At 36.2% G+C, this 21731-nt stretch overlaps 1 protein-coding gene across 1 annotated transcript; it reads left to right on the top strand.

Moving 5' to 3' along the window:
* Nucleotides 1-240: 240 nt before the first annotated feature.
* LOC134498560 (transmembrane protease serine 7-like) lies at nucleotides 241-21593 on the top strand. Its single transcript, XM_063304718.1, has 16 exons — nucleotides 241-266; nucleotides 1086-1248; nucleotides 2479-2546; nucleotides 4513-4709; nucleotides 4815-4853; nucleotides 8036-8282; nucleotides 8782-8924; nucleotides 10713-10810; nucleotides 12587-12699; nucleotides 13804-13937; nucleotides 14894-15010; nucleotides 15838-15957; nucleotides 16161-16344; nucleotides 19223-19497; nucleotides 20281-20417; nucleotides 21435-21593. Exons 1-16 carry the CDS (start codon nucleotides 241-243, stop codon nucleotides 21591-21593), a joined length of 2220 nt encoding a protein of 739 aa, XP_063160788.1.
* Nucleotides 21594-21731: the final 138 nt, after the last annotated feature.

Here is a 21731-nt window from a genome sequence, read left to right as displayed (position 1 = left end):
TTCTTTCCCACCTGCTAACTTGTCCGTGGATAGCCAGACAGCTGTTTAGTCATATAGCGAAGAAAAATCAAGGTGGGCAGCTATTATTTTTTGCTCATCTTTAAGTACTCTAAGTTCCTTCAGGATTCTGATATAAAGAACTACACAGAGTCAAGTTGTTTTGTGCAAGTCAACAAAACATTATAATGAAAATTAGCCCTTCCAGGCGCTCCTCCATTATATACAGCATACCCACTCCTAATGGCTCACACTTTCATTCTGGATTGGTAAGCTACCGCAGTTCTTCTTCCTACCATATCCATTCATATTTGCATATTTTAAGCTGATCTATTTGTATTTTTCCAAGTAATATAACAATAAATGTAGTATTAAGTTAGAAAAAGGCAGAATCATTTGCTTTCTTTGAATGGTTTTTCTTTCTTTTGTCCTTTCAGCAAGATCTTTCTCTTCCTCCGATCCAGAATTCAGAAAATATTATACACCTAAAGCATTCTCTGGGCAAAAACTCGAATATCCAGTTCTGGAAAAAATGCCTTCTAGAAATGTTGCCTATAGCTGCACTGGTTATCATTGTAATTTTGTTGGTTATATATTATACTTTATGTAAGTGCATGTTTATTTCAATAAATAAAACTGAATTTATTTTCTTATAAATATTCAAATTCCAATAATGCATAACCTTTACAACAATGTCAGAATATTTGCTTTTGCAAGCATCGGAAACAATGGACCAAATATTATTAACAATTATCTTATTAGAGGGTAATGCTAATAGAGCAGAGGTAATATCACTTTCCTTTAACAGTTCCATCTTAACCCCAATTTTTTACATTCTTGGGGAGGTAACAAAGTGGGAACCAGAATTGTCTAAGCAATTAAATATGTGGCTTGTTTGTTATGAATTTTCTCCAACTTTTTCTAATGATTCCAAAATAAACAAAACTAAATAGTATTTAGAAAGCCCACCTTAACATGGTGAGTTTAAGAAAACGCCTATATAACATTACTTGATTGCTACAAAATATTATCCATAGATGCTATTTAGTAAATTTACTGACAGTTTTTCTCATTTACTCTTTTGGAAGTTTTGATTGCTTACCAATATGGGATCCTACACTTTCAGCTCCAGCATTCCCTTTCTTCTACATTGGAGGAAGTGTGGAAATTCCTAACCTGACTTACACAGATGACCTCATGGATCCCATGTCTCATACATTTATATTGCAAGCTGAAGCACTCCAAAATTATGTAAGTTTGGCTATGGAAGATATAAAAGAATTTTGTTTTGTTTTGCAGTTCATTTAATAGTTCTTGAAATGGGGATATTGATGTGGAAAGAACTAAGATACTCAAATATTGTTAGGGAAGAATTTATTTTTACTGTATTAATAATTTTAGAGTTAATTAAAAGTAAATGTAAGTATACATGATAAGTATAAAGCATAAGAATACTAGTTTGTTGGAAACTGGAGGATATTTTTTGTGAGACTATTTCCAGGGTTTCATTAAGCATAGAGGGAAGACTGCTTCAGACTGCAAATTTTGGGCAGAAAAGTGGTCTATGATTTCTACTTTTATTATTGGGCAAGGATGCCACTTTGATGAATCTGAAATGGCAGTATATTTGTTACCGTTACAATGCTGATATTATCCAACATAAGCTGTAGTTTTGCATTTACTTTTTTTATTCTGACTATCTGAAACCCCCCTCCCCAACACTTCCTATAATTTGCTATCATAGAATAACTGATGAAATTAACTGTAATCTATGAAATTTTAAACAGATTTAGTATGTTTTTTTTGCAGTTACTGCAGCAGGTTAATACAGATAATATTTTGCAAAGTAACTTCACTCTAACAACAAAGCTTTCTGCATACAGTATATTATTAAAATAAGCAGGACTGTAGCTTCTGCTTCTTTACATCAATACTTTCATTTATGCTATGTACCATATGTGGAGTTTTGCATTATTATTTTATTTTTACAATAAAACAGACACACAGCACACTCATTTTAATTCCTTCTCCAGTATAGTAATACTGGTGTTCTTGTACTTTCTCCCAATGTAATTTTATTGGTGAGATCAATACACTTTTCTGGGCCTATGTTAACAAAAAAAGGGTTTGAAAGTACAAAGCACCTTTCTGTTAGCTTGCATTTCCCAGATGAATTGGTTGAGGATCTCAAAGCTGTTTTGTACGTGGATAACACAAGATGCCTATGAAAGGATCAGGAGTTGAAATTCTTACTGATTTTTTATTTCAGTAACCTTGGTAAAGAAATAGCCTTATGCCACCATGTAAAATATATCACTTAAAGAGAAATTTAAGTTGAGTCATCTGTGATTCTGTATGCATTCCATTGTCTTTGGGGGCTGGGGGCTGGGAATAAAACAATAAAAATGATACATTTATACCCAACTTAATAGATTTTTCCCTTGTTCTTTATATTTAGCTTTCTAATTGTTTAACTGTCAGTTTGCAGAAATATATGGGTCTTCTGCCATAGGGAATTATTACTTGAAGTCTGTTATTGCTGCATTCAGGTAAGTCATACTTAAGCTATGCAACTTTCATAAATAAAATACAGTCTGCCATGTCTGCTTACTTTTCTACTCATGTCCTTAGGGAGTAACGTTCAATAGAGTAGATGCTATCAGAAATAGAGTTTAGTTCTAATTAGACTTTGCCAAAATTTACAGTTAGTAGGATATTTGTATGTAAACGTACTTGTAATATGAAGTAAAGTTTATTAGAAAAAGAAAATGCTACCTTTATGATGAAAATGATAAATATAAAATAGTGCAAAGAATCCAATTAATGCTGAGGCTTTTTAGACATATTAGTTGTTTGTAAGGATTTGCAACTCTGAATTTTTATACTCCACTCAACATTTCTTCAGTGTAATAAAATATGTATACTTGGTAAAATAAGTAAGGATAGAGATGTGAATAGCTGTAGTCCAATAATGCCCATAATTGAATACAGTACTGCTAATTATAAGATTAACTAACTTTTTTGATGAGTCAATAAGAGCAAAAATTTTGACCATTGTGTTTTTTGATGTTACAAATAGATCTACTTTCAGTCATACATTGCTGGCTATGGTAGTTGGATGTATCTTGAATTAACTTTAAAACATTAACTTCATTAGTCATAAAGTTGAGAAAGGTTGGCACATTCTATTCAAATTCCCTTCTCCAAGAGGTGAACACATCACCATCTAAAAATTGAACATAATTTGGGATCATAAGGTCATTAGCTGCATTTTTCCTTGTTAAAGATATATGGTGGAAAGCAAGGGGGAAAAGAAAAATTAGCAAGGCATTTAGGTGCATGAACTGAAATATTCTTTTAGGAGATTGATGTGAATAATGTTTTTTACACAAAGTGTACAATTTCTTGGGTCAGGACAATATGCCACTTCTCAGTCCCTGGGTACAAGTCATAAAACCATTCCAAAGTTCCTATAAATTATAACTGTTAATAAGATATAGAAGAGAACATTATTGAAACATAGTGGCAACGTTCACCCAATAGAATGAACTCAATCTGGCCTGAGCTATGGAAATTCAACATCTCTAATTGCCTGCCCCCATTTGATCCACAGACAAAATGGCTACTCCAGTTATCTTAGTAGCAACCATCTTAGACAATATTTTCTGCCATTTTGTGGTGGCTCTCTGTTATTTTCTGCTTTTTTAAAAAAATACTATACAACACTGGATAGTATTGGGGTGGAACCACCATGTGCAGGAAGATAATTATCTAGCTATTGCCACCCCTTTCTAGCCTCATTTCACTCCCATGTGCCAATGAGGTGGGGGGTAAATTTGAAGGAAAATAGAGACAGAGTGCCCAGAGTACTCTTATTTTTTGCAAGGCTGCTCTATGTATTAATCTCTGTACCTACTTTTTTCCAGAGATCGGAAGGCAAAGTTAAGCCCCTCTTCTGGATATATGTGATACATGCCAACTAAAAGAATTGGAATAATTAATACTGTAACTTATGTGTGTGAGGGGGTAATTTTGACCTAAATGAATGGGTTTCTGGATTCACACAACATGTCAGGCCTTTAAACAACTCAAATATGAAATATTTATTTATTTATTATTTATGTATTTAATTTTTATTCTGCCTTTAATCAAGGCGGCAAACTTAGCTAATACTCCTTCCTCCTATTTTACACACAACAGCAACCCTGTGAGGTGAGTTGGGCTGAGAGAAAATGACTGGTTCAAGGTCACTCAGACGGCTTTCATGCCTAAGGCAGGACTAGAACTCAAAGACTCCTGGTTTCTAGCCCAGCACCTTAACCACTAGACCAAACTGGCTAATATACTCATATTAACTATATTTCTTTCTTCTGGTCATGCCTACTTGTTGACATGCTGCTCTTTTGTGCCGTTCAGAAGCCAACTGCAATTCTCTGACCTTACCAATGGGCACAGATATGAATTGATATAAAATCTGATGCTATACTGGAAACTTACTTTGTTATCTTCCTCCAGTGATGGAAAAAGTGGGGCTCGAGCGTATTATTGGAGCACATTTTGGGCCCCGAAAGATATTGTTCTCCCTATTAAAAACCTATCCTCAGTGTATCAGAAGCAGATAATTAGTAAAAGAATACCTGCAATAGCTAATAATACTGCTAAAACATATCCATTAGAGGAAGACTTTGATATTATTACCATGGAGCTTTTTGGTAAGGTGATGTTTTAAATTTTTTATTTTTACTAAATTCAGACATTTTTAGGCCTGCATATATATCAATATTTTTTATGACAGCGTTTATCCTCTTTCATTTCAGAATCTGATTCTATGGACTATGATATAATACTGAAATCAGGTAAGGGCTATTCCCCCCTGACCCATTGTGTGGTCTTGTGCCTTGAGAAAAGAAGGCAACTAGTGTTTACTCTTGTCTTGAGCTGATTTTGATGGCACAGTGAAGATGGGGAGCTACTTTAGCCCAAGAACAAATAGGAACTGCTCAAGAACATTTTCATTTGAAAGTGCTTGCATAAGACACATTTTTTATTTAATTTAATTTATGCAATTTAGGCACCACCAGACTCCAGACAACTCTGGGTGGCTCACAGTATAATAACAATAAAATACAATATGAATAATCAGAAACAAAATAAAGAACAAAAATCAAAACTTAATCAAAAATCAAAACCAAGAACATGATAGCAGCTTGTTCCAGTAGCAGGCTCCATAACACATTTCCTGGATCCTGAAAGATGACACTGTTTAACAGAAAGGATCCGGATCATGCTGATCTCATCAGCTCCTATGAGCTGGGGAGACACTCTCTCCCTCCTACTTCAAGGTAGACCAGACTCGGAAACCAAAGTCATGCATGCTAATACTGCTTTTATTATAAGGTTCTAGTAACAGAATCTTGCAAGTCTGAATGCACTTCCCCCTCCCTCCCTTTATCTTCATGGGAACTAGGGAGGTTCTTGTCTGAGATGCTTACTTGGGTTAGTCCTGGCCTGGACTCAAAATTTGTTTTATCTGACTGTTGTCTTGGTTGTGGCTCTTCCTCCTGTTCCTCAAGGTTATTCCTTCTTCCCATTACATCCTGTTTAACATCTACATGAAACCGTTGGGGGCTGTCATCTGTTGGTTCGGGGTCTGGTATTATTGATATGCAGAAGATACCCAGGTGAACATCTTGACCTTAAACTGAGTGATACTGTCAATTTACTGTCCCATTATCTGAAAGCTGTAAAAGTCTGGATAGTGAGGAACAGACTCAGGCTCAACCCTGTCAAAATCAAGTGGCTATGGATATCAGGGCCACCTGGGCATGGGGATATTCCATTTTTAAGTTTGAATGAGGTTGCACTTCCCTATTCAAGGGTGGGGGGGCATCTTGGATTCACAGCTTCCTATGGTGCATCAGTTGTGCCTATTCCTGGATTGGGAGGCTCTCCTAGTGTGCCATGGCCCTAGTATGCCATGGTGTTATGGATATTGCTGGTGAAGAAGGAGGGGCCCCTTTCCAGGGGGCAAAACACACACGCAGTGTAGAAAGTCTTGGGCTCCCAGCCAAGAAGATCAGAAAGAACTGCCTTAGAGTTCTGGAGTTTTTCCCTTAGAGTTTGCTAGTTCTGTTCAGTTTTGGCAAGATTCTGTCATCAGGGTAGAATGATAAAGACTAGATCTTCATACCTGACTCAGCATTGTTCCTTCACCTTATTCCTGACACAGGGTTGGACTATTACAATGTACTCTACATGAGCTACCCTTGAGATCATTATATCTGGTCCAGAATGCAATGGCGTGGGGAATGTTGGCCATGCCTTGGTATGCCCAGTAGATACCATTTATCTGCAAGCTGTCCTGGTTGCCCATGGACTTCCAGGTTTAATTTAAGCTGCTGGTAATCACCTAAAAACCTTTTAATGATATAGAGCCAGGTTATTTGAGGAACCACCTATTTCACATGGTTCCTGCCTGTTGGCATAATTGGTCCATTCTGAGTTTCTTTGATCAAGCAATGCCATCTATTGAGGTCCAGGAAGTGTGCCTTCTCTGTCATAGCACTTGCCCTCCAGCACGATATCCCCTTAGAGTTCCCACCCTGAAGATGTTCCAGGCCAGTTAAAAAATTGACTGTTCTCCAAACCTTGGGGTAGGGTGGTTTATGGTATATGGAATATGGTCTGTCAAAATATACATGATCTTTTTTTTCTTATTGTTTTCTATCTTTTTAAAGTGTAAGCTGCTCAGGGTCATTCTGGAATTGTGCAGCCTCTAAATTAATTATATATAGAGAGACAGACAGACATATACAGCATGCTTAGTGAAGATCAGTTTTTGACTGGTTCTTTAGGTGCTGGGGCAAGGGTTTGTGATATTCAGGACTGCTTACTCATTTACTTCAAAACTGTAAAACTTCAGCTATGTTGTATTTGCTGGCCTTTCTGCTCCTTTAGCTGAAAGGGGAACTTGACTTTTACTCCACAGTTTTTATCTGATGGCTGCTCTGAAAAGTGAGGCCAGAAACTGTAGATTGATTCCCAATGCCCATATTCTGTTAACCCCACATATGCCATCTGAGGAGAAAAAAGAGTACAGCTTTGTTCTCTGTTTCAACCTCCAGCAATGATAAGAACCAGAATCTCCTTCTCACTTAAGAATTTCTGCCATGCCTTGAGGCACATTGCTAAAAGATTATGTCACGATAGCAACAGATCTCTTCTGAGCTGTTTTGTTCATCTAGGATTCTGTAATTAATTAGATGATACATGAGAAGAGGTTTTACTTACTACCACCAGCTGGATACATCTTGACCTTGGTATTTGAATGATTAAAACAACAGATGGATTGCTCTAACAAGGTTTACTGATATGATAAAGTTTTGAGTTAATTTAATTTAATGAAATTCCATTTATCCCAGGCAGCCTGAGAGAAATCTGTCTTGATTCTTCATCCACAAGGATCGTATGAGTGATCTCATACCATTTTTAAAAAGAAAAAGAGCAAAGATGAAGGACCATTTATCAACAACAAATGATTTACTAATGGCAGTAAATTTAAAACTGTATTCCCAAATACACCTATAATAGTTACTGCCCATAGAACTCAACAAAGCTCATTTCTCAACCACAAGAATGCTGTTTAGAATTTGTGCTATAAAAAGACTGATTCAAGCAGTATCCACTTAACCTAATGTGTTTCACTTACAGTAGATACACCATTGGCTGATATGTTTAGAATGCTTTGCATTGTACTGGCTTGTGAAAAATGCTGGCTTCCTTCTAGAATTTCAGGTCTCCCAGTCATAAATCAGGTGCATGAAAGAGATCCTTTTTCACAGCCTTTATGTCTCAGTCCTGTCCCCAAGGGGACAACTTTATAGGGTGAAAACATAGCACCGTCTCACAGCATACTCAGGCCTTTCTGATGGGATGGACAAGGCCGCCTTTTGTAATGTAGGTATTTGTTCCCTGAAATCTGCAACAATAGGGTTGGGATTAATTTCTCTTTCAATTTCTCATTCTTCCTGGTTTTTAGCCACTGATTTGTTTTGGTTTTGTCTACCAGCAGCCTTTGACCTTTATGCAAAGCCTGGTAATAATAGGACATTAACACTGTTGAATCCCAAGAAATCTTTTTACCAATGGAGGCTACGTGTTCCATCTGACTATGTTGTGAGATTGGTAGTTGTAACCTCATATGATGTGGTTCCTGGGAGTTGTGCATCTCACAGGTTATCTGCATATGATTTCCTTCTTCCTCTTCAGAACAAGATAATTACCAGGTAGGAAATACATTAAAGATATTTTTGAATAGGGCACAATGCAAAGATAAATCCTACATTTGTGTAATGCACAGCTCAGTGATAGAATGCTGAAGGACAGACAGTCAGACTCTGACAGTGCCGGTTAAGGGTTGTTAGAGTTCTTAGGTGGCAATAGATTTCTGCCCTAATTTATAGAGCAAGCAATCAGCATGCTATTGCACAAACTACATTTGCATACACCCCATGATTTGTTGGTGGAGGGAAAGTGATGAATTAATAAGGGCTTAGCCAGCTAACTGGAAATTATATGAATTTAAATTCAATATATAGAGAAGGTGCCAGATTATGAAGAACTGCTATATATTCTATAGGTATCTCATTGTACAAAATATTTTTTGATTCCAGCAAATATATACAAAATTATATTTTATACAATGGCTTACTATGTAATATTGTATACTAGGATGAAAAGTAAACTAAGTCACAAGCTGTTACTGTGTCCAAATTTGTATTTCAGGTGGTGTGGAATGACAGGGGCCTGGAAACCTCCAGTTATACGTTTAACTTCATCAAGTAATGTAATGTTGGTCACTTTTTCACTGGATCAACGGCAAAAGAGTAATATATTGAAAGCATATTTCCAAGCTGTTCCTAAAATTGGTATGTAGTTGCCATAACTTCTGTTAATAGACCTCAGGGATTGTTTGTACCATGATGTTTATTGATTACTTTTGGCAGTCCATCCAAAATTGTGAACTATGTTTTTGTTTGTTTTGTTTATGACATCTTGAATGAGTGTACCATGTTAGTATCTTGCCCTTACGCCTAGTTGGTGAGATATGAGCAGCACTATGATGGATTGTAATGCATTCTATAGATCAGTGATACTAGGTTGCATAAAATTGCAACTTTGGTTAAGTGTGTGGCATACTGGGCCAAATATGCCAAAGCTGACTGGTAATGTCCTTTCCATTGGCATGTAACGCTGCACATGGCACAGATACAACTAAGGTTGTTAATCTAGTCAACAACTTCTCTAGCTTACTAAAAAGAGTTTTATGAAGACTTCAAGTGACTAAAGCTGTGATGTTTGCAGAGCTCAGTAGCTATGGGCTGATCTAATGATGACCATGACATATGGAAGATTGGAACTTGGAATGTGAGGAGTAAATAATATAGAACATGCAATAATTAATTAATTAACTGAATGAATGAATGAAAAAATATAGATATACTATATATCTGAGAAGCCAAAAGAATTGAATAGGATGTAATAGAGTTGATTCCATGCAGGGAAGTGTAGGTTTAATTATGAATTAAAGGACATAAAGTGTTTGTCAGAAAGTATAAACCTATAAAATAGGCATTGCAGGTAGGCATGAAAGCAGGAATCCATAAGTAGATAATAGTTTAATAATTAATATGATCATGGGGAAAATATTCTAGATGATAATATTGGATGAGAATGAGATGAAAGAGAACATAAAAAGTGATGGGATTATTTGGAGACCAAAAAATGAATGGAAAAGTTGACTTTGGTGAATATCTGCTTAGAAAAAGCTTTATCTGTTTCATATACAGTATGTAATTTGAGCCTATGCTTATTCATACATATATATATGGCAAAGGAATGAATATAAATCTAAAAGCATGAGTGCTTTGATTGCCCATGATGAAAGACTGAGAAAAACAGTGAAGGATACATGGGTGTTGTTAGGGTATGTATGCAGAACACACCATTTCTTTGGCAGCATCAAGAGTATATCATGGGGGAAAAGGAATGTGGAAGAAACAGGAAGAAAATGAAAACAATCTGCAATAAGGTAACTGCAGGAAGAAAGTACAAATTGTTCTGAAAAAGTATTAGAAGATGGATTAATCTCCAACAGAAGTAAAAAATGGCATGGAAGCTGTCTGGAATAGAGTGAAAAGGATTACTGTATATGACATGATGTCACAGAAATGTCTGGTGAAAAAAAGATGAAGAAGGATGTGCAATGGGTGATGAAGTGAAAGAAGCTATGGATGATTAAAGAAATGTACTGTATATAAGAGAATAATCACTTTAAAAATGAAGATGATAGAAAGAAAAAGCTGAAAAGAATGCAGCCAAAAAGAGAATTGTTATAATTAAAGGAGACAGAGAAAATGTGAAGCAATTCTTATGCAGACTAGTGCAATTAAAATAAAATTGATGACATTTTGGGTGTGAAACTAAAGTGAGGAAATTCTAGAATGAATGTTTTTTATTCTTTTAATTTCTTTGCCCTACAACTTCTTATATCTTTTCTGTGATTTGTGTTATATTGCAGACAAGAGGATTTCTGATGTTGAAAGGTAGATCTCATCTGCACATATAGAAGAATATGCATTGAAAAAAAAGAGCTAGTCTCTTTGGTTTCCATACTTTTCAAAACATGAACTGTTGTATTGCTTTTTCACCCTTAGTTTGTGGTGGCTGGTATGTTTCCTGGAATGGGAGTGTAATTTCACCTTATTATCCCAGTTACTATCCACCAAACATTGACTGCCACTGGGTTATCAGGGTATGTACTCTTATATCCAGCAATGTGTTATCTTTTAGAGATGTCAGAATTCTATGTTTAGAGTTTGTACCTGGCACTTAATGAGTTTTTGTAGCTCATTTGACATCTGTGAAAATTCGAACATTAATTTTCTTTAAAATACCTCTTGGCTTCACAGTGCTTCCGTAGGCTGGATTAGAAAATAAAATAGGTGGGTGATTATGGCCTAGAGCTTTATTTGGAATGTGGCCAGGTGCCCAGGTGGGTGTGGGGTTAAGGTTAGCAGGGATGGTAAGAAGCACCCTGAGAGGTTGGGAGGAAGGGGGAAGGGAAGGCTAAAGGGACACTAGCCAAGCAAATCCTACAACCATTACATAAATATGCAAAACCTTCTCATTTTGTATGGTGGTCTTTTGTAAAAAATGTCCACCTCATGCTCCTAAATGTGCCCTCCAGCCTAAAGAGGTAGCTTAGAATCTTGTTCACCTATTACAAACTACAAATCACTGGCTTCAGTCTAGCTCTTGTACTATCAAACATTACCCCTTAGATACTTTACTCATTTTTATTAAAAACAAACATTCTGCAAAATGCATATTCAAATACACATATTAATTGGCAACAGTTTCCAAGCAGTGAGTTAGTTTCAAAGTTTCAGTCTGAGAGATAGTATCTTTTGACCATTAAGTCTTAATAAAAAGTAAAGCGAACTATCTCTGAGTTCTATCAAGGTGGTATATGAACAAGGCTGTGTGTGTGTGTGTATTCAAATCATGATTATATCAAATTCTACATATTTTAGATGTTTAAAATAACATTTACAAAGAATCATACTATCTTCTTGTCATGGATTTTAAAGAAAATACAGTAGCTGATTGGAAGGCAAACCCATCCCAAGAAAGAAAGAAAGACCTTAATATATGGGTATTCATATCATGCTAATTAAATGACAACTAACCATATGGGACGCAGTGGTGCTGCGGGTTAAACCGCTATGCTGTCGATCGGAAGGTCGGCGGTTCGAAACCGCGCGGCGGGGTGAGCTCCCGTTGCTAGTCCCAGCTCCTGCTCACCTAGCAGTTCGAAAACATGCAAATGTGAGTAGTTCAATAGGTACCGCTTCGACGGGAAGGTAACGGCATTCCGTGTCGTCATGCTGGCCACATGACCCGGAAGTGTCTACGGACAACGCCGGCTCTAAGGCTTAGAAACGGATATGAGCACCGCCCCCTAGAGTCGGACACGACTGGACTTTACGTCAAGGGAAACCTTTACCTTTACCTAACCATATTATGGCTTAGTGGTATATATGAACCAACTCTCTGCATAACTTCTGTTCAATTTATTGTACTGTGATACAAACTGCACAGTACCTGACTTGAACTGATGCTTAGCCCAACTAAATATCACTCTGTAATATTTGTATTCTTGTCTAGTGGCAAGGAAATCTGCTTTAAAATGGTAATTGCTCCCTACAACAAATGGTGAAAAAAATCATATGAATGGCTGTGTCATTTGATGAATGCAGTTTCTTGAATGCATGGATAAATGCATGAGTGGAGATAATCAACAAACCTACGCTCACCAAAACAAACATCAACCTCAATCTTGTATCTGGGTACCAGGTAGTAAGTCCCACTGATGTCAATGGAATTCTTAGTAAACTGGCATAGGATTGCAATGTACTGGTTCCTCTGAAGTGTAGAAATTATTGGAGTATAAACTTTACAACAGATGTAGTTTTCAAACTTCTTTTTTTTTTAATTCTTATTTTCTTTAAAAAAAAAAAAAAACTAGGCCCCACTCCCTGGATATAGACTGATGGTAAAAATTATTGTAATACAAATTCAGGAACAGTCTCCTGGATCCAAGAAATGTGATAAAGATTGGCTGGCAATTGATGGAGTGAGGTGAGCTAAAACCCTATTGTGAAGCCCCCATTTCATACATTACTTTTCCTGCTTTTCATTTAAGTATTTAAAAAGAAAACAGAAGAAATAATTGACTGTTTTTCAAATTATCTTCTTGTGTGGGGCCCTTAGAACAATAAAAGAAACAAAGAAACAAACCTAAAAACAAAATGAAACAGGAAACATGACTTCTCTGAATTCAGCTACATTTACATTGTTATCATCCTGTTCTATGGAATCATTAAAAAATAAAAAAATCACTTGTCTGTTTTACTCAGTTACTGTCAATAAAATTAGCAGTCAGTGGAGTGGTGTTCCCAGTAAAGCAAGGATGCTCCCCACTCCTGCTTTATTGGGAAGTTGCTGCCACCCATGGATCATTTTCAGTGCCTCTGTCACCCTACCTTGCAGATCAGGCACTGCAGGTGATCCATGGAGTGGGTAGTGAGTAGGGTTAGGGGGAACTCTTGGCTCTAACAGAGTTCAGTGGGGAACTCTTGCTGCTAACAGGTTGTGTTGCATGATGAGTTCGTAGGAAAACACCTTGCTGAGTAATCTGTATTCAAGGCTTTTCTTCCTCTCTATCTCTACCTCTCTATCTATCTTGTATATTTTGTGTGTGTGTGTGTGTATACACACTGTGTGTGTGTGTATATATATACATACACACACACATACTGTATACACACACACACACATACATGCTCTGATGTACTATATGTATATTTGTGTGTGTGTGTGTATGTATGTATGTATACACACACACACACACACATGCTGTGATAGACAGGCTACCTCTTTGGATAGTCCCAAGAGATAAGTCCCTGCCATGCCACTACAAAAAGTGGTCAGTAGAATTTGGGCAGATCTCAGCCCCTGCCATGTCATCACAATGGTCCCCACCAAAGTAGTACACATTGAGCAAGGCTTGAGCAGTTCATGAGGCATCCTTGAGCTGAAGTTAGGGGAATGTCTGGCTGTATGTCCCTGAACCAGGAGATGTCAAAATGGCAAGCCATAATAAATGCAAGAGTAAATATAACAGTTGGTTAGCTCTGTTAAAATGATATATCTGCAATTTTACTTCAGATATATCCTTTTCAGATATTGCAAAGCTATTGCGGAAGAAAACAGGGTCAAGGAATATGGTTATTCCATTTCAATCAGCTTCCATTCTGATGAACTGGTCACACACAGAGGTTTTTATATAGAATTCAGAGCTTTCAGCCATACAGATCGTAAGTGTTACTTGCATGTTATTAACAAAGGATTGTAGCTTTGTGGAACTGTTTAAAGGCTTATTAAATTTAATGTTTGTGTATTATTATTATTAATTTATTATATTTATTACTATTAACTTATGTTTAATAAGTTTAAAGGCTTATACTGTAACTCACATTGTTATTTCTCCTCTTATGAAAACTGCTTACAGAATTCTATGCATTTTGGATGTAAAAGATAAAGAACAAGTTTGAAAATTAAGCCTTTTGCCATTCTTAATTCCTTAAGAAGATTGAGAAACTTCCTTTCTTATTCAAAACTTCCTTTCTTATTTGGAACATTTAGAAGCCATTTAAAAAATGGAGGGGGGGAATGAAAACATCTCACAGATATATAAAAATCATATTCTGCACAGCAAGCATCGTTCCATGGTTGGACTGATCTTTTATACAGTGTTTTTCACAACTGCAATAGCCTGAAACATTATGTTCTTTTAGCTTGTCCTAGGCAATTTAAATGTTCTGACCGAACATGCATTCCTTTAAATAGTAAATGTGATGGGTGGAATGACTGCATGGATGGAAGTGATGAAGTGGATTGTGGTAAGTGGTTTATAAGCTAATTATTTAACATTTTAAATGTTTCTTGGGATTTGCTAGGAAAGAGGATCATTAAATTCCATGGTAAATCTGTAAATATTTACTTATTACAAATAAAATAGTTGATAATCTTTGGTTTTGTCAAATATTGCCCATCCATGTGGCAGTAACTTGCTAGCCTTAATCACAGAAACTAATCAGAGTCATTTCTGGTCAGCATTTGGATGGGAGACATCAAGAAATGCAAAGCTGTTGGCTAGGCAGGGATGTAAAAAACAAAAAACCCAAGAACAACTCCCTGAAGAAGGGAATATGCTTTCTGGAGATACTGACTATCCAGTGCTACAGTTTTGACTGTGTTAATGCTTCTTTAGGTTGCAATACAGTGCAGTTAAATTGTAGTAATGCGAAGTGTAAACATCATTCCCAGTCTTGCAAAGAAGACAACAGCTGCAAGAATGAAAGCCAGGAAGGGGAAGAAGACAGCTGCTGTAAGCATGCTTTAAACTAATTTTGGATGGGAGGTAGGAATTGAAAGGGTAATGCATAACTTGTAAGAAAATAATGCAATATTTTCAACATATTCACTTAAACCTTCCTGAGTATTATTTGTTGTCTGTTAGGATATGTAATAGTAATATATAATGTTAATTTCAGAAACATTTAAAATCTATCTCAGATTTCTTTAATTCTCTTATAACTGATGTTTTGGTGCTTTAATGCAGAATGAAGGATCTAGAATTTATGAAGGCTACAGAGGAGACCAAGTTGCCCAAAGGACGTGTTATTATTTATTTATTAAAATGTATTAGCTGCCCAGATCCAATGGATATTAGGTAATGGGAGGGTGGCCATGCCTCCAATGTTACAGAAGATAATCTTCTGTTAACAGATCCCATAAGCATCTGTAAGCATTATGTGCATTCATGCACAGAGAAGCCTGAGTGAAGATAATGGGTATTTAAATTCAGAATCACATCAAGTACTCCAGTGATAGAATTGGATTTCTACTACTGCCCATTTTCACATGTACCTAGGTTATATAAAATACTGTGCTTACCCAAACAGAAGGATGCCATTATAATGACATTTTGTAAAACACTAATTACATAGCCTATCTGAGAAACTGTAAGTATGAGCCAGTCACCATCTCTCAGCTCAACCTACCTCACAGGGTTGTGGTTGGGGAAAAATGTGAGGAGAGAGTGCTATATATGCCACCTTAAGCCCCTGGAGGAAATGTAGAATAGAAATCGAAACTACAAAAAGAATCAAAGACACTGACATTTTTTTTTCACCTGTTGTTGCATCTTTTCAGCCTATAAAAGATGTCTGCCTCATTCATATAAATGTCTGAATGGGAAATGTCCAATAAAATTAAATCCAGAATGTGATGGCATAAGAGACTGTGCAGATGGATTTGATGAAATGAATTGCGGTATGTAATTAACATGTGATTAGCTGAAGTGAGCTGTAATCCTGAGTGTGTTTCTGCATTTATTTTGGGATGCATAACATTATATACGTCATGGATAAATTGCATGGCTTCTATGGATCCTTCCTTTGAGGCCTATCAAAGTCTCTGTGTTCTCGAAATTGCATTACATAATTCATAGAGAATAATCAGCATCTATCTTTTAGCATGTGGAAGGAGTCAGATAAAGAAATTCAGAATTGTTGGTGGTGAAGATGCAAGGCCTGGAAAGTGGCCTTGGCAAGCAAGCTTGCAACTGGGAACATCTGGTCATATATGTGGTGCATCTGTAATTTCAAATCGGTGGTTGGTATCAGCTGCACATTGCTTTCAGGACTCTGAGTCTGTAAGGTATGCATTATGTAATGCAAAGCATGTATTACTGATAAGTCAGTCAGACTATTGTATTGTGTTTGTTTAGCTACTGTTTAGCACATAGACATCTCCATTCATGTCCACCTATTCCCTGCCTCACTCTTTATTTTAAATTCAAACACAATTAAAAGGAAGTGCTGCAGAGCAAAATATCAACTTCCCAAATCCTCTTTATTTCCAAGAATCCTCTTGGTCTGCAGATTGATTCCTCAGACATTCTTAAAACATTTAAATGGTGAATGGAGACTTTGTTTGTAAATGTGCCAATCTGCCAAGAACAAAAGGGCCAAAGTAAATTGGGGGCTGATAAGAAATATTGTAGGGAACTAATAAGTAAACTGGCAAGCAAAAACCTTACCTGTTGCTATATGAAAATATGGTGGTTTGTGAGCCAGCCCAATGTGTATGAAGTCCTATAAGGAGCTCTATAATGTAAAATATGCTTACTGGCTCAAAAAGATTTCGATCTTCTGAATCAGTTTATATCAATTTATAGCCCAACTTAACATTATATACATACATCATGGATAAACTGCATGGCTTCTGTGGATCCTTCCTTTGAGGCCTATCATACTTCTTGATTTTATTTTATTTTTTAAAGAAAGATACTCTTAATTATATATATATATGTATGTATGTATGTATGTATGTATGTAAAAATCTGCCATATCTTAAAGCAACAACTTTTAGGGAGAAAAATTGGCTCGCTGCAGTCCAAATACTTTGTTTGGAAGTGTGCATAACTGACCAGAAAATAAAAGAAACACAAGTAAGGAATGGTAGAGAGCACTCTGCAGGACTAAAGGAGGTGACAGCCTGCTTTCTGGTATGGCAGCCTAGATATAAACAGGCAATTTAATCCACCACCATGGACAGTACTCACAGTATATGTCCAATATTCCAATATACCTTCTGACCCCAAAAAGTCAATGGTATCCATGCTGTGTAAGTTTTTGGAGGCTGAATCACTTAAAGTACAACCTGTCAAAAACCATGACTAGGCTGCACTCCCAAACCCACTAAAAGCTGGGAGCAAGCCCTACAGAATTGAAAGGAACTTTTTTCTGTGTAGATATGTATAGGATTCAAATGATAGCTGCCTTTTTCACTTTAATGGGTTAACAAAAATGCATCAGAGAAAGAGATATATCAAGAAATCAAGATGGTATACACAGTAGGTCACAATACAATAATAACAGTTACTTTGTAGAAGTTAATTAATTCATTATTCCAGAGGGTGTAGATAAACAAATTTCAAGAGCACAACAGCAATCTCTGAGTGAGATGGGGGGTGAATAAATTTGATATATCAATACATAAATAAACAAACAAACATAATTTTTATCTATCTGTATCCATCATCTACAGTATATCTATCTCTATCATCTGTCTATTATCTATCTATCAGATTTATATAGTTGCCCAGCTTGTAAAACACAATAATAAAACCTCAAACAGTAAAAAGGAAAAAAAATATTAAAACCAGGTTCCTAACCCATCATCTACATCTATTCATTGATACCAGTGTTTCTCAACCTTGGCAACTTTAAGATATCTCGATTTCAACTCTGGCTGGGGAATTCTGGGAGTTGAAGTCCACATATTTTAAAGTTGCTAAGGTTGAGAAACTCTGATCTATACAATCCCTAGGCTCCAACCTTACCATCCCAGAGCCTGGTAGAAAGGCCAGCCCTCTACAGCTTTCTGGAAGGCTAAAAGGGTGAGGGCCTGATGGATCCCAGGAGAGGGTGTTCCACAGGGCAAGGACTGCTACAGAAAGGCAGGCTTCTTAGATTCCCCTAGATGACAACATTTAAGGGAAGGAACCTGGAGCATGCCCACTCTGTCCAATCTGGTGGAACAGGCAGATACCCTCAGAGAGAGGAGGTCCTACAAATAACCTGGCTATGTGCCATACAGGGCTTTCAAAGTAATAACTAGAGTCTTGAATTGCATCCAGAAAGAAACTGGGAGCCACAGCAGCTCATGCAGCAAACGTATAACATGGACAAACCGAGGGATGCCCAGAACAGCAAGCTACAGTGTTCTGAACCAGTTTTAACTTCTGGGTGGTCTTCAAGGTGTTTCTTTGTTTATATATTTATTTGAAATATACAGCACTTCCTATTATAACTCAAGGTTAAAGCATCATCTTGATCAATCATTCACATGAGCAAATGGTCTGGATCTTTGGATCTTCTGGCCAGCTTGGAAAGAGTATTTTAAACCTTAGAGCATTACCAGTCCATGCAGACAACACTGACTAGGCAGAGCCATGGTCAAATAATATCCTACGTTCCTAAATTGGAAATGTGTCTTTCCATGTAAGCAATTTTACTTTTCAAGAGTTCTGAATGACTTTACAGAATACTGTATCTTTTGCAATATAAACTCACCAGTAGGGGCTGCTAAATGATCTGAATTCCATAGTAGTATTTTGTAGTATTTATTGATCTGAATTACTACTGTGCTCTCAAGGCTGCACAATCTGAACCTTAGAGCTACATGTGGCGCCTTAAAGTCTTGGGTATCCCCAGGACCTTTCCAAAAGTTGCTTCCAAAGAATAAAAATATGTGCACAGGGAATAACCATGGTAAACATATAATTTAATTAATATCAAATTTAGTTTTTTTTATTCCATGGTCCTGACCATTTCTTGTAATGTACCCCTGAAAAAAGAATACAAGGCAAGGTGCACCTTCAAATCCCCAACCTTGCACCTTCTACTTTAATTTGATGGATTTATTTTGTGACCATTACATTGTTTAGGTTTAGTTCATTAAAAACAATCTTTTACAATTTCTGCCAAATTGGTACAGGAAAAATACTGGAATTACTACCTTTGTTTTTCAGATATTCCATAGCATCCAGCTGGACAGCATATATGGGTATAAAAGTCATAAACAAATACAGCAATAATCAAGCAGTTATGAGATCAATCAAAAGGATAATAGTCCATCCAAATTATGACCAATACGTCTCAGATTATGACATTGCACTCTTGGAAATGGAGGCACCAGTATTTTTCACTGAGCTGGTACAGCCCATATGTCTACTGAGCAGTCCTAGAGTATTTAATTATGGAACTGTCTGCTATGTTACTGGCTGGGGAGCTGTAAAAGAAAATAGTATGTTCATTTCAAATTGCAAGTATCCCTAATCTGTTGTACCTTTTTGTGAATTGTTACTGTCAGCTGCTTTGGAAATCAGTTTTAGTTAAAATGTTATGGATATAATTAAACTTACTAGGATTAAGGAAAATCTGTTATAATTCTGAAAACATCTTTAGTGGCAAAAGACTGAGCTCTTTAATTTCTTAATGCTCTTAGCATTAAATTACTTATGCCAGTGAGAAGCCAAATCTTTAAATCTGAAGAAACATACAACTTTATTTATATTTGATTTATTTAATGCAGCAATTGCTATGCAAATTACTATAAGGGAACAAACAAACAACATATGAGCTAGTAAAATGTCAAGGGTATAGACCAGATCTTGAGAGATTTTAAATTGCATTTATGTTACAAAAATATGTTATAATTAAACAAATTGTAATTTCACTCTGGGGGAGTGAAGTGAGGACCATCAACCACTTTCAAATGTTTTCTGGATCACAATGATTAGTATCAGTGATCTATTATCTACTTCCCCCCCCCTTTTTTTTTAAAAAAAAATGGTACAGATGGCAATCTAACTTTCAGATTAATTTTAAAAAGTTTCTGACCTTTTGGAATCCTCCATTTTGGGTCCTACCACTGTAGAAACACACACTGGATGTATCTTGGACCCTTCTGCGTTCTTTCAGCAGATAGGTTTATTCCCATGTTAATTTATACCAGCTATAACTTGCAAATAAGAGGATTACATAGCAAATGGTATATTTGGCTTACACCATGTTTCTATCAATTTAGGTCAGCTTACAAAAATACTGCAGGAAGCCAAAGTGAAAATCATTAACCAAAATGTCTGCAGCAAACTTTATGACTATCTAATTACATCCCAAATGCTATGTGCTGGGAACCTTAATGGTGGTATTGATGCATGTCAGGTAAAGCAAAAACAAAACTGTAAAAAGAAAATATGATTTATATGATTTCCTTTTCAAATGAAATGTATGATCAAATAATACTTTTCTTATGTCTTTTTTGTAAGGAAGAGAAGACAGTATAGGTCCTGTGATTTGTCTGTTAGTAGTATTTGCATAAAATAGATGTATTATTAGAAGTTAAAAGGTGCTGAATAAGACTTGGAATATTATGTTAGTAAATATACATAATTAAATAATCTTTTACTAATTTCTTTTCACAAAATGAGGATAAACACAGAGACTGTTCCCAGTTAAATATAAGATTTTGGTCATTGTTTATAGTAATGAATAAAATATTATACATCAGAAAGAGGGAAACTTTTGCAATATCTGTGTTTAAAATAGTAGAATAAGTCATCAGAATCAATAGTTTTATTATGCACCAGTCAAACTACATTTGAAATGCTGTGTCCAATTCTGAACACAACATTTTGAGATCAACACTAAGAAGCTAGACTGCATTTGGAAAAAACAACAACCGAGATTGTGAACAGCTAGGAACCAAATCAAATGAGGAATGGTTGAAAGACCTGTGTTTGTTAATCCTGGTTGAGAGGAGAAGAGGTAAAAAAAGATGGTCTTCAAGATCTGAAAAGCAGTTATACCAAAAATGAACCAGGGGGTTTGTTTGTTTTTCACTTTCTGTTGTTCCAAAAGCCAGCACAGAGCTAATGGATGAAAATAGCAGAAAAGTGGGAATTTTTAAGTTAAACTTTATAAACATTGCATACTGTGTAATGCTAAGAGCAGTTTAGTAAAACAGACTGCCTATGAAACAGGCTGTTCTTGGCTAGACTAATCTGTCAGAAATGCTGTAGGGTATCCTGCATTGTGCAGGAAGTTGGACTAGATCATCAGTAGGATTTCCCATTCTGAATCTGGATTATATTCTATAATATAAAACTAAATCTCAGTATGCCTAAGAGATGTAATGAAACTTTTTTCTTCTAATAGCAAGACTTCTGATTTTATTTTTAGGGTGATTCTGGAGGTCCATTAGCCTGTTTAGGAAAAGGAAACAGATGGTACCTTACAGGCATTGTCAGCTGGGGTGAAGGATGTGCTCGAAGGAACCGCCCTGGGGTTTATACTAAGGTCACAGCATTTTATGAATGGATTCGTCAGTACATAAATTAACAATTGGCTGAAGAAAAAGCTAAAATCATCCATATATCCTTTAATTATTATGTACAAAATAGACTGTATAACAACTATTTTTTAAAAAATCAATTTAGATTTTTTGTTTAAAAAAAACTACCTTTTTGCACTAAATAA

The sequence above is a fragment of the Candoia aspera genome, chromosome 5, assembly GCF_035149785.1.
Source record: "Candoia aspera isolate rCanAsp1 chromosome 5, rCanAsp1.hap2, whole genome shotgun sequence".
NCBI lineage: Eukaryota > Metazoa > Chordata > Lepidosauria > Squamata > Boidae > Candoia > Candoia aspera.
The sequence above is the reverse complement of the archived record's forward strand: the minus strand, read 5'-3'. Positions and strand labels throughout refer to the sequence as shown.

Coding starts and splice junctions, on each gene's coding strand:
- LOC134498560 (XM_063304718.1), top strand. CDS start 241: ATGGCTCACACTTTCATTCTGGATTG. Junction 4,854..8,035: donor TGATATAATACTGAAATCAG/GTAAGGGCTATT, acceptor CCTGGTTTTTAG/CCACTGATTTGTTTTGGTTT. Junction 19,498..20,280: donor GGGAGCTGTAAAAGAAAATA/GTATGTTCATTT, acceptor CTATCAATTTAG/GTCAGCTTACAAAAATACTG.